This window comes from Ovis aries, chromosome 3 (genome assembly GCF_016772045.2).
Source record: "Ovis aries strain OAR_USU_Benz2616 breed Rambouillet chromosome 3, ARS-UI_Ramb_v3.0, whole genome shotgun sequence".
NCBI classification, from domain to species: domain Eukaryota; kingdom Metazoa; phylum Chordata; class Mammalia; order Artiodactyla; family Bovidae; genus Ovis; species Ovis aries.
In genome coordinates, this window is record NC_056056.1 from 131235130 (window position 1) to 131248895 (window position 13766).

Consider the following 13766-nt stretch of genomic DNA (forward strand, 5'->3'; position numbering starts at 1 on the left):
TAGAGAAGTAGCAAACAGAAATAGAGGGAATACTTAATAAAACAAAAGTACATTATAATTCTATTGTCAAATCTATGGTCTTTCAATTTTAAGGAAAATTAAAGGGGCAAACTGGTTGTGATAAAAATTGTGATACATGTTATTAATTTATCTAAAACATCAGAAGAATAGTACAAAATAGCTTTAATTATCTTACTGATCTCACTGAAGGTGGTAAGACGCAGGGTTCCTCAGATAATTTTATGATGATATACAGTAACAGAAAAACATATACCAAAATGAAGAATACAGAGCCTAAGAGTCAGTTTTTCTTACTCTAAAATTGATTGTTGAGCTTTACTGTTGTTTTACTATATGTAAAAACTAGTAATTGGCAGAAAGACAAGAGACCCATTTTTCTATTTACTGGGAGCTCGGAGAAGGAAATGGCAATCCACTCCAGTGTTCTTGCCTGGAGAGTCCCAGGGACGGGGGAGCCTGGTGGACTGTCGTCTGTGGAGTCACACAGAGTCAGACACGAATGAAGTGACTTAGCAGCAGCATAAGATGTTTGGAAATTTAACCCATTAACAAAGCAATCTTCATCTCTCTTTTTGCCTTTTAATGATGCCTAGTAAAATATACCTAAACATTCAAGTGCTGAACAGGACTAAAAGTCTATGTCATTTTACTGATTTCTTCAATTTCCCTTTTCATACCCAGATGTCTAACGTCCAAAAATTTCACAGATCTGAAGGGTACATACAATTCAATAGTTTTTTAGTATATTCAGAGCTGTGCAACCCTCATCACAATCTAATTTTAGAACATCTTTGTTGGCCCCAAGAAACACCCATTAGTAGTCACTATCCATTCTCTCCTCTCCTTACACGAAGGAAGTCACAAATCTCTCTATAGATTTGCCTATTCTAGACAATGCAGATACATGGAAATATTTAATATGTGTGTTTTTTTTTGGTGTGTGATTGGTTTCTGTCACTTACATACTGTTTTCAAGGTTTATCCATGGTGGCATATATTAGAATTTTGTTACTTTTTATGGCTGAATGATATTCCATTTATATATACATTACATTTTGTTTATTCATTTGTTTGATGGACACTTCAGTTGTTTCCACTTTACATCAATGTACATTCCCAATGGCAAATGTATGAGGGTTGCAATTTCTCCACATCCTCAAACACTGTATTTTTAATAAGTAAATGTTTATATACCTGGACTGAAGAGTACTATTGCCTTCAGGTAGGCATATTCATATCCATCAATGCAGAGTTTTACCATGCTGTTACAAAACTCCTGTAGTTTGAAGATGTGTTCCATCAATAATTTTCTTCTTTCTGCTGGTATTTTATCTTTAATCAAAAACAAAGAAACAAACAAAATCTTCTAGTGTTCAGCAAAAATGCATGACTATTTTTATCCAACATATTTCCTCCTCACTAATTTCCAGCTTTGACTATAATCAATTTATCAAATGTTAAAAATTAAATATATCTGTAAGTTTAATGTTTTATTTATTTATTTATTCAGCTGTGCTGGGTCTTAGTTGCAGCATGTGGGATCTAGTTCCTGAACAAGGGATGGAACCCAGGCCCTCTGCACTGGGAGCACAGAGTCTTAGCCACTGAACCATCAGGGAAGCCCCTCTCTGCAACTTCAGATGAAACTAATTAATGATCTTCAGACACTGTTCATTCAAGAAAATAAAAAAAGAACAGGCTGTTAATATAAAAAGCCCTAAAGGTAATGCTTCCTTCCAAGATACACCTTTGAGAAGATAAGCTATAGAGATTAACTACAAAAGACTCAAATTTTGGTAATAGGATTTAAGTTTATATCAATACGCAAAATGAAAAATGAGCAAAATCATCTAGACATTTAAGTTACCAACACTTCTACAACAACAACAACAAAACCCTGTTAAGACCAAAGAAAAGTTGAGTAAAACAGTATGTTCTAACTTAAAATTTATTGTGTTTATGTAGTACTGACTTCTGGCATATCTACTACTGATGAGATCTTAAGGTTATTCTTTGCCATTAAGTGGAGGGGAAGCAGATAGTTCAAGGAAAATGTCCAACAACGGGAAGCGGCATATGTAAAGGAAATAAATGTAATTCTCTGTCTATAATTTTTTCTTGAACTCAAAAAAAATAGTTCTTCCCATTTGATGAAGGGGCACCTTCTTGGATGGTCACAAGCCATTCTGAAACAAAACATTTATAAATCAGTGCTTGCCCACCTGTCTCCTCAAAAGGAAAAAGATAATTAGGATTGTTCTGTGACTCTTTAGTAGTGTCTAAGTGAAAGGATACATACTGATGAATTAACTAAAAAAAAAAAAAAGTTTAGCCTACCTTGGGATTCAAAAGGCTACAATGAAGAAAAGCAGTTTAAAAACAGTTGGTAACTATATATTTATAAATAGTTGATTACCTCTATATAAGCGTACCCTGGATTCTTTGGTATGTATGTTGAAGTGTAAAAATTCATGAGGACTGATCAGAAATAGCACTTAAATACATTTGTTTCAGTTTTGTTGTACTCTCATTTAAAACTATTTTGGGTGATTAATGAATTTTATCAAAATGTAAAAATTATGTAAGGTAAAAAGGATATTGGTATTTATCTTTTGATACTTAACTTTAAACGTAATACTATAAAACCGATGTCTCCTCTTATATCCTAGAAAAGGAAAAATAAGGTGCTTTTTACCTTGTTGAAGGCTACTGTGAAGACAGTTGACAAATGTTGCTAATATAGTTGCGACATTCATCACTTGCCAGCACTGGGCAAGACCAAGAGTAAAAAGTTCATTCCAATAAGCTTTCACCAATGATATGCTGTTTTCTTGCCTATAAAAACAAAAACAAATATCAAATATATTTTATGAAACTTTATAACTCACTCATATATTTGAAAATACAATGTTCAGTTCAGTTCAGTCGCTCAGTCGTGTTGGACTCTTTGTGACCCCATGAACCACAGCACGCCAGGCCTCCCTGTCCATCACCAATTCCCGGAGCCTACCCAAACTCATGTCCATTGAGTCGGTGATGCCATCCAACCATCTCATCCTCTGTCGTCCCCTTCTCCTGCTTCCCTCAATCTTTCCCAGCATAAGGGTCTTTTCAAATGAGTCAGCTCTTCGCATCAGGTGGCCAAAGTATTGGAGTTTCAGCTTCAACATCATTCCTTCCAAAGAAATCCCAGGGCTGATTTCCTTCATAATGGACTGGTTGGATCTCCTTGCAGTCCAAGGGACTCTCAAGAGTCTTCTCCAACACCACAGTTCAAAAGCATCAATTCTGCAGTGCTCAGCTTTCTTTATATTCCAACTCTTACATCCATACATGACCAATGGAAAAAACATAGCCTTGACTAGATGGACCTTTGTTGGCAAAGTAGTGTCTCTGCTTTTTAACATGCTATCTAGGTTGGTCATAACTTTCCTTCCAAGGAGTAAGCGTCTTTTAATTTCATGGCTGCAATCACCATCTGCAGTGATTCTGGAGCCCACAAAGACAAAGTCAGCCACTGTTTCCCCATCTATTTGCCATGAAGTGATGGGACCGGAAACCATGATCTTAGTTTTCTCAATGTTGAGCTTTAAGCCAACTTTTTCACTCTCCTCTTTCACTTTCATCAAGAGGCTCTTTAGTTTTTCTTTACTTTCTGCCATAAGGGTGGTGTCATCTGCATATCTGAGGTTATTGATATTTCTCCCAGCAATCTTGATTCCAGCTTGTGCTTCCTCCAGTCCAGCATTTCTCATGATGTACTCTGCATATAAGTTAAATAAGCAGGGGGACAATATACAGCCTTGACGTACTCCTTTTCCTATTTGGAACCAGTCTGTTCTTCCACGTCCAGTTCTAACTGTTGCTTCCTGACCTGTATACAGGTTTCTCAAGAGGCAGGTCAGGTGGTCTGGTATTCCCATCTCTTTCAGAATTCTCCAGTTTATTGTGAACCACACAGTCAAAGGCTTTGGCGTAGTCAGTAACGCAGAAATAGATATTTTTCTGGAACTCTCTTGCTTTTTTGATGATCCAGCAGATGTTGGCAATTTGATCTCTGGTTCCTCTGCCTTTTCTAAATCCAGCTTGAACATCTCGAAGTTCACGGTTCACGTATTGCTGAAGCCTGGCTTGGAGAATTTTGAGCATTACCTTACCAGCGTGTGAGATGAGTGCAGTTGTGACGTAGTTTGAGCATTCTTTGGCATTTCCTTTCTTAGGGACTGGAATGAAAACTCTGAGTCTAAAGTTTTATACAGGAAAGTCAAAGGTAATCAACCAGTGAACAAAGCACACAAAAAAAGAACAGAGTAAACAGATTTAAAAAGGCAGTTTTTGATGGCCTGTGTTATACCTCTTCGTTAGAAAATAACATTGGCATTGTTGTACAATAAGGTCCTACAACTTGACCAATACTTTTCTAACTATGGGCTTAACTTTCTCCATGGTCTCTTTGCTTCTTCAAACCAGTTACTTTAAAACAATATGAAGAAATCTGGCAAACTTTAAACAAAGCTTGGATTTCTCATAATAGACCATTTTCCATTACCACCTAATCTAAACAGAATACAGACATGCTCTTCAGTGATACAACCAAACTTCTAACTCATCATAGTGGTACTATGGGCTAATTTATATTTTCTTACCTTTTTAGAGGGCAACCAACCCCATGATTAAAAAACAATTACTTCAATTTTCAGACATATTCAGTGTATGCAAGTTTCAGATCCTTATTAGCAAGCCTGAGATGACACTGAAACAGTGGTGGTAGGGAGAAACAACACCCCAAGTCATCTAGAGCCTCCCTCATTTAAGCCAATCAAAAACAGCCTATTACAAATGCTGGCTCCAGTGCACTGACTTCATTCAAACTGTTAACTCCATCAAATTATGAAATATGGATAATCTTCCACATAAAATAATATACAGTAAATACCACCCACTCTGATTCTTCATATAAAATTTCAAGTTATAATGCTGTATCAGTTTGCCCCCTTTAATCAAATTCTCCCAAAATAAAAGCTCTTGCCTCATGTACATCTGTGCTACAAAATCACACTTAATATTCAAGAACTTCAAGACACTTACCCTAGAGCCTGGAAGGAAGGAATTGAAAGTGCCCAGTGCATTGATAAGAACAGCAGCCTGGAGGCAGACTCCCCAATGTAGTGCACATTCAGGTACTCAGGCATAGGAGACGGCATGGTGAGCTAGTGTGAACAGGGATGAGGTCAATTATCTTACATCGAACACTTCGAAATGAGCACTCTTTGAAAAACTTAACTGTCAACATGACAAGTAACTATCTAACATATTAGCCAAAAAGGCAAATCTTGATATAATCCAAGTCACTGGATGTGACAGCTAAAAACAGGATTTAGAATAAATGAAAAGACCAGAGTTTCTAACAAAGCAATATTCAGATAAAGCAGAATTCCACTTAACAAATACCAACCACAACAGTATCTCGGTGTGTTTTTAAAAGTTACTTTCTGTCTTCATATCAACAATAAGTCTTTCCTTTCCTCTCTTCATTAACAGTATAACAAATTTAATTCAAGAAGCAATCCTTTATGTTAAACGTCCCTTTCATCTAGGCTTATGGGGATAACAAATTCAAATGCTTATAGGAGAGTAATGAGTGAAGTGACCTGCTGATGCCATTTGTAGAGGGCACATTCCCAGATAACGAGCATGGCTGAATTCAACACATTGAAAACATTTGAAATTCGGGCTCAGAACTACTTGCTTTTTCAATTTTTCAAAAAGTAGCTTCTATGTAAAATCTTACCATCTAATCTACAGGAAAAATAAAACGTGTCTGTGGCCATAACAGTCACAGGCTGACCTTAGATAATGCATGACCACTGTTGGAAATAAAGGTCCTATATCAGAATACTTATCAAAGCATTTTTGAAAATCTTGTTAAACAGATCTTTTATTGCTATAAATTAAATGTAATTTCATCCATAAGAAACTTCAATTTTAAAATTATTAAAATGATCAGTAATACCAAGCATAGGTGATTATATAGGGAAACAAATACATAAAACTGAAGTGAGGTGAATGTTGTTCAGTCATGTCCGACTCTTTGCAACCCCATGGACTATACAGTCCACGGAATTGTCTAGGCCAGAATACTGGAGTGGGTAGCCTTTCCCTTCTCCAGGAGATCTTCCCAACCCAGGGATCGAACCCAGGTCTCCCGCATTGCAGGTGGATTCTTCACCAGCTGAGACACCAGGGAACTGAGTACTGGCCAAATGAAGGGCAAATTGGCTGTATCTATCAACATTTTAAAACTGAGCTTATCCTATGACCTAACAACACTATTTCTAAATCTTTATTCCAAAAGGATACTTGCATATATGCACAAAAAAGCGTATACAAGGATGTCCATTTCAGTACTGCTCTTAACAGAAAAACTAAATGCTGGCTACAACCCAAATTTCTATCACTAAGGAAAGAATAATCCATGCCTACTTAGTAGGCATTAAAATTAGTAACATAAACTGAGACAGCATAGAAAAGACATTTCAGACATCTAAGCAGAAAAAATAGAAAAATAATACTGATGAACCAATATATGTTAAAAAGAGTGTACGTATATAGATACACACTTTATGTGTATTGTATATATGATAGGAGGAGATACACCACACAGTTAACAGTAGCTACCTCTGCTGAGGGACAGGTGGAAATGCCCATGTGCATTTTTCTGGGGAGTGAATATATAGCTTTTAACGGGTTCTCAAAGGTATCTATGATGCCAAACAGATCAAAGCTTTTCATTGAAATGATACCTAAGTTTTCTGGAAATGTTAGCTAAAAATGCAAAAAATATTAATTTCCTTTGTTCAGTGTTAGCCATAAGTGGTTTGTCTACTTACAAAATGGTGTCAAGTAATAAAACAGGACAATCAACAGCTGAAATTTCACATGTGAAAAGATAATTTTTTAAAATGTTTGAGAAATGTTTACTATAGCAATAAACTAAAATATCATTCCTTGAGAGAATTATAATAAGTAGATATTAAGCATCATAAATTTAATTGTTAGGATGCAACTGTTTCCACACATAAGTATATAAAAAACAAATTGGAAACTATCACACATTTTCATACTGCCTATGGTGAGTAGGAAAAAAAAAACAACCCTGAAAAGTCAGGGAAATTACCAAAGATTTCTAGTTTTAAGGGTAGGATTAGGGTGCAAAAACAAGACAACCCTTTGCTAAGTAGTTTAAAATCATTCTAAAACAAATGAAATACTTACAATATGTAAAAACTGGATATTAGGGCTAAAAGATACAGATGCATCCTGATTTACACAATAGTGGTGGCAATGTTGAAAACTCTGTTGCTCTAATCGTGAAACTGACACCACTTGCAATATACACGAGAGCCTGTTACTCAAAAGACTGCCACATTGTACTATTTTATAGAGAAAAAATGGCTTGGAATTTATCTGTTTTACATACATAATTTTCTTAAAGCCAAGATAAACCTCCAGCATTATATCAAGGCCAATTCTAGAAAGAAAAATGTTTTAATTTCCCCAAGTCATCTGTCCAAAACAAATTTTTGAAGGATAACCCTGATTATTCTCACTGCCTGTTCCTCTAGCCCCCATAACATTTTTTCTTGTAAAGTACAAATAAAGCATTTCTGATTTTTTCATGTAAATTAACTTTGGAAAAATGTTCCATAAAGACTAGTTTCCCTGATACATTTGTCAACTATATCAAATTACAGCCACAATTATTTAAATGTGACTTTTCTCTGAGTCATTTCTACCAAGCCATATTTTGTAGGAATAAATTTTATCATACGCAGCTTTGATCAGTGTTAGATTTTTTTTTTTTTTGGCTGCACCGCACAGCATGTGGGATCTTAGTTTCAGGAAGGGACGGAACGCACGTGACCAACCTGTAGTGGAAGCGCAGAGTCTTAACCACTGGACCACCAGAGAAGTCCCCGGCCAGGGTTAGATTTATTTTGTGTTCACTATTTCTGCCAGTAGCACACATATCTATTTGATAACTGTATATATTTTCATAAGAAGCCCATGGAAATTTATAATCTCCAGTAAAGTTATGAGCAACTACCCTCAGGTAGTCCAGGACTGCTATGCTATGCACTGCTAACTAGGAGTTCTTAAGCACTTTCAATCACTTGCATATGATTTGCTAACAGTCCTCAGGGTGGGCAGAGCAAAGATAAACAGAGGGATCAAAACAGCAGAATTTTAACGAAGGGTCTCAGTGTCTCAATGGTCAGCCTCCCTATAGCTGTAGTTCGAATATTATCTGAATGACAAATCAAATGCCAGATGTTATTTTCTAATATTCTACATGTACTGTTTCTAGTATTCTACATGTATTGTTTCCATCATAAATATATTTAAGGAAGCAAAAAAGAAATTACAGATGTACCTTCTCCAAATGGTTAAAGTGTAAAAAGTTAAAAACCAAAAATTAAATAGTTTTAACCTTCTTAAAATGAGGCGGAGAGCTAGCTAACTGAGGCATTATATAATTAATTGTGTTCTTTGCAGTTAACTTGGTAAAAGCAGAAAATCTGGGTCTTAAGATACTGATTTACACTAAAGCAGTAGTAGCTAGGCACTGAATAAAACCAGTGGATTCCATACATGATGAACACCAATACTTAAGAACACTACCATCAACAAACTATGTCTAACAGAGTCTAAACGAAAAAAAATCATGTCCAAATGTCCTAAAAGCTAGCTTTTATAATCTTAAACACATTAATTAATATTATGAGTACTATATAAACAGGATGTTTTATTGAGCTGTTATTTTATGTTTTAGCTGCTGTTTTGAATCCTATTTGGGGTATCTCTGAGTTTAAAAGCACAACAAATATATTTTGACTTCTGAAAGGACAATTAAAATCAAAATGGTCACACAACATAAAAATTATGAAATATATATACATATAGAAATACCCTGAAAGCTACATGTGAATCGCTGAGAAGTGGCCCCTCTTTTTCGATGTAATTTATGCTTGAGTCTCCAGCAATTAGGTGTACGTTTCCTTCCATGCCCTCTCCTGAGCTCTGACAGGCTGTGCTTTCTCCAGGATTCAAAGCTTTTGCGAGAGTGTCAAATGCCCTATAAGGAGACATCAGAAGCTGTGAGCTTGGCCAATCTCCACAATAAAATGAGAATTCTATATAAAATTCGGAAATTAAGATTTAGGCCTTAAAAACTGTTTAGAAAATAGAACTTTGGTATATCACTGAGCATTCTATATCAGTGATGTCTCTGACTCACTCTCCAAAAGTAACAAATTAAACTTCAAATGTATAGTATGAAAAACTTTACTATTAATATATTTTACCAGAGAATTAGTCTTTTTTAAAAACTTACATGATTTAAGGGGAGAAAAATTCTTACGCTTCCTTTTACAAGTTAAATATTTGATACAACAAGGTATCAGGCCATTTATTTTACATACAGAAGTTATTTAGAAGAACAAGGGCAAGAACTTCAGTTGACTTTATTTTACACAACACAAAGTTAGGTTTTTAATTTTATTTTAAAATGCAGAGAATACTCTAAACTTATGACAACACAGCTATATCTGAACTATAAGAATCTGAGATTAGGATGGCAAATAATTAATATTAGTAAATAACTAGCCAAAATAGCTCCCTGTATTTTTCAGTGAGAGCGCTTCCACAGTTCTTTAAAACCTCATGTTCAACAAAGTACTTAGTGAGATTCTTAAATGCAGTTCCTTCAATATTTTAGAAGAAGAACAGAGTGTGAAAAAAGCCTGAAAAAAGTTGGTTTCTACGTATTAATAGCAAAAGAATGAAAAGTAGAATTCTGATACAAGTTTCCTGAAGTGTAAACTTAAAACTATAATGGATTCAACCCAATTTTTAAAACCTATTTTCATCACCAGAAATTGGTGGAGGAAATGAAAAATGACTGCTTAGTAAGATGTATGTTAAACTTTAAATACATAGAATATAAAATCTGGCAACTAAAACATCTGAAAAATCAGACCCAAATTATCATCTTTATTGGAAAAAAAAAAAAAAACTCCTGAATTTTGACTATATTTCTAATCTTATCATATTTACTTATTGCTCATTATTTACAATGTAACCTGCTGGACATCATTTTATAGTGAACAGATTTTTTCAATGAAAATTTACTTATGACTTAAATTTTCTAAGTTTAATAGAAATAATTGTTTTTTGAAACTTCTGTAAATAATATTTAACATAACAATATTTTTTAAGAGATAATAAAGGACAATTGGCAAAGGGACACATGCTCAAAACAGATCTTACCTTGAAACATCACCGTTAGTCTGCATTTCTTGATGAAATTCACACAAAGAGGTATAAGAAGTATCACCATTGCTTAAGCTTTCAATCATAGACACTTCATTACTATTTGGAGCAGGATCTTTAGTTTTTCCAAGGTTTGCTAATGATGTAACCACACTGGCCAATGTACTTAAATCTCCCTGACATGATACAGCCTTTAAAAAAAAAAATTAAAATTCTGCAAATTGGTATCAGTTAACATTTCAATCTTAAATATCGAATCCTAGAATGTGAAATGCCAAAAGAAAAGTATATGAAGATAAATGAAATCTAGAAAATAAAATCAAAGAGCTCTGAGCTTTTAGAAACTTGAGGGAACAAGTTTAAAAATATCAGGCACATTCCTAGGAAATATTAATATTTACACAGGTGACTTTAAACTAAAAACTGTACATAATGGCCATCTATCCACATAACAATTGCTTTTATTAAAAAGGTATTTCCTGCCCCAGGTCTTAGTTGTGGCCCGTGGTATCTAATTCCCTGACTAGGGATCGAACCAGGACTACCAGGCAAGTCCTGTAACAGTTGCCTTCCCTATAAAAGGATATTAAATTAGATGAACTTTCAAGATCTTCCAGCATTAAAATTTTGATATTGCTGTAATTTCCAAAACTTATTATGCAAACCTGAAAGTTGCATAGGATAAAATTAATGTTTTATTAAGGAATAGAGAAAAAAAAGAGAAGTGTATTACTGAACAGACTTCCAGGATGCCAAGTTTTACCAGCCACTGTGTTAAATGTGTTAAACATTAAGCACTCTGTAGCTGGAAAGTCCCTCTACATTATTTAGGAGACTGGGCTTTTGTTATATATTGCATGTTTTCCTATTTGTCACCAGTTTTTATTTTTGTTAATGTGTACATTCTTTATGCATGAACTAGCCACAATTCTTTTATGAGAAAATCTGCTCAACTCTCTGACTACCCAGAAATATAATCTGTACAGAAAAAGCAGATGGATGGTTGATTTTTCTTCCTTTTATCAATTTCAGAGCAATGAATCAATGCCCAAGCAACTTATGATGAAAGGTGAATTTTGAGTATCATTTTAAATTCATATTTTTAGATATTTTACTCATTAGTCATTCTTTCATAAATGCTCAAATCATTCCACCCTCATCAAATGAAAGGCTCTTCACTTGCCTTCTATGACTTCTAATAGGTCCATAGATATTTAAAATTTTTCATTATACCTTTATGGTTTTTTAGTGATAATGATTACTCCTAAGAGAATACACATTTCCTTGAATTTTTCTATATCAATTCTTTAGTTTATGTGAAACTGATTTCAGTGAATGCATAGACAAAATAGTTTCTGTGCTCTCCCCAAACTAAAGAAATGGTCCCAGAATTATGTACTGAGCAATCCACCAGTTACTGAGTTTCTTACATGATTGCGACCTTTGTATGTATTTTATGTAATCCACACAACAATCCTGTGAAATTGGAATCACTGTCCCTGTATTACTGATAAGAAGAATTACTCATTGTCACTTTAGCAGTAAGTAGCAGAGGCAGGAAGGAAAGTCAGACCGGTCTGACAGGAAAGCCTGTGCTCCTAACCCCTGCTCCTGCCTTCATATATACATGTAAAAGGAGCTGACATTTTTAGGTGTTTTAATTTTCAACTAAAACATTTATATATTCTCTTCCATTTCATAACATGTCTATCTAGACAGGTGCTTAATGTGGAAAGGACTTACATTGTAGCTTGACAGCTTTGGGACCATTTGTCAGAAACTAACCAAACAAGGTTGTTAACACAATTTAATATAAAGACATTTAGAGAAGTACAGTGTCTGGGCAAGTATTACAAAAATTTTCAACAAAACTTAGTTCTCTTCCTTCCCTAAAGAAGTTAGTATGTCAGTGAAGTTGTAACTACCATTCTAAGCACAAATCATGTAGATAACGCTAAGTGAAGTCTTGAATGTAATTCCAAAATATATGGCAAGATACCAAATCTCCATAATTAATAACAATATGCTAAAGCCCACCCTGTAAGGCAGACACTCTTATTATCCCTTATTTTATAGATGAGGAAGGACACTGAAGCACTAAGGTCAAATATCTTGCCCAAGGTTATGCAGCTAGTAAGTGGCAGATGAAATTTGATTCCAGAGCACAAGAATTAAGATTGCCTTGAAGTATCAAACAAAAAACAACACAAATCTGGCCATATACAGAATAAATAATCTCATAGGGCATATGAAACCAGATTACATTACAGGTTAAGAGAAACACCAGTTAACAGGCTCTCTGAAATCTGCCTTCAGGAACAATGTTTGTTTTCAGTTCTTATAAGGGGCTTTCAAACACTACGGAATTCCACATGCTCGATCTAAACAAGCAAATTTTTTTTCTTTCAGACCTCTTGCTCAATAAAGAGCTGCTCCAAATCTCTAAGGGGACCCAGATGACTTGGATACATAGCATGAGAGCTCATGCAATTCTGTTCCTACTCTTGATTCAAGTCAGTGTTTTAAGTGAGGTGTGTGAAGAATTTCTCTTCACCTGAAATATTTTAAATATCAACATTTTAACACTAAAAAGTTTGTAGGAGAACACAAAAGGAATATAAAGAATTTTATACTTATTATACATTTCTATATCTGAGGACTTTTAAGATGAAAGAAACCCAGAAGACTTTTCCACATTGAAGCTATAGTTGGTTCTAGCGGAAAAATGAACATTTCTACTGATAAAATTAATTTATCAGGACTCACAAAACAGAGGCTGCTCCAGTGACCTGGCCCATTTTACACCACACTTACGGCAGAAAGCAAAGAACTAAAGAGCCTCTTGATGAAAATGAAAGGGGAGAGTGAAAAAGTTGGCTTAAAGCTCAACATTCAGAAAACTAAGATCATGGAATCTGGTCCCATCACTTCATGGCCAATAGATGGGGAAACAATGAACACAGTGACAGACTTTATTTTTTGGGCTCCAAAATCACTGCAGATGGTGACTACAGCCATGAAATATAAAGACACTTGCTCCTTGGAAGAAAAGCTACGACCAACCTAGACAGCATATTAAAAAGCAGAGACATTACTTTGCCAACAAAGGTTCGTCTAGTCAGAGCTATGGTTTTTCCAGTAGTCATGTATGGATGTGCGAGTTGGACTATAAAGAAAGCTCAGAGCCAAAGAACTGATGCTTTTGAACTGCGGTGTTGGAGAAGACTCTTGAGAGTCCCTTGGACTGCAAGGAGATCCAACCAGTTCATCCTAAAGGAAATCAGTCCTGAATATTCATTGGAAGGACTCTTGCTGAAGCTCCAATACTTTGGCCACCTGATGCGAAGAACTGACTCATTGGAAAAGACCCTCATGCTGAGAAAGACTGAAGGTGGGAAAAGAAGGGGATGACA

The 13766-nt window shown here is 35.1% G+C and overlaps 1 protein-coding gene across 5 annotated transcripts in view; it reads right to left on the bottom strand.

Moving 5' to 3' along the window:
* Positions 1–13766, bottom strand: part of NR2C1 (nuclear receptor subfamily 2 group C member 1) — a 40473-nt gene that overhangs the window by 5796 nt on the left and 20911 nt on the right. For 3 of the 5 annotated variants that reach the window (XM_060412514.1, XM_027967206.2, XM_042246617.1), the window contains 5 exons: positions 10351–10544; positions 8992–9157; positions 5110–5231; positions 2717–2856; positions 1216–1353 (listed from right to left, as the gene is read on the bottom strand). In XM_060412514.1, coding sequence (XP_060268497.1) covers positions 1216–1353; positions 2717–2856; positions 5110–5231; positions 8992–9157; positions 10351–10544 — 760 coding nt within the window. The remainder of the gene's footprint in view (positions 1–1215; positions 1354–2716; positions 2857–5109; positions 5232–8991; positions 9158–10350; positions 10545–13766) is intronic. The other 2 variants (XM_060412515.1, XM_060412513.1) reach the window with 1 other exon arrangement.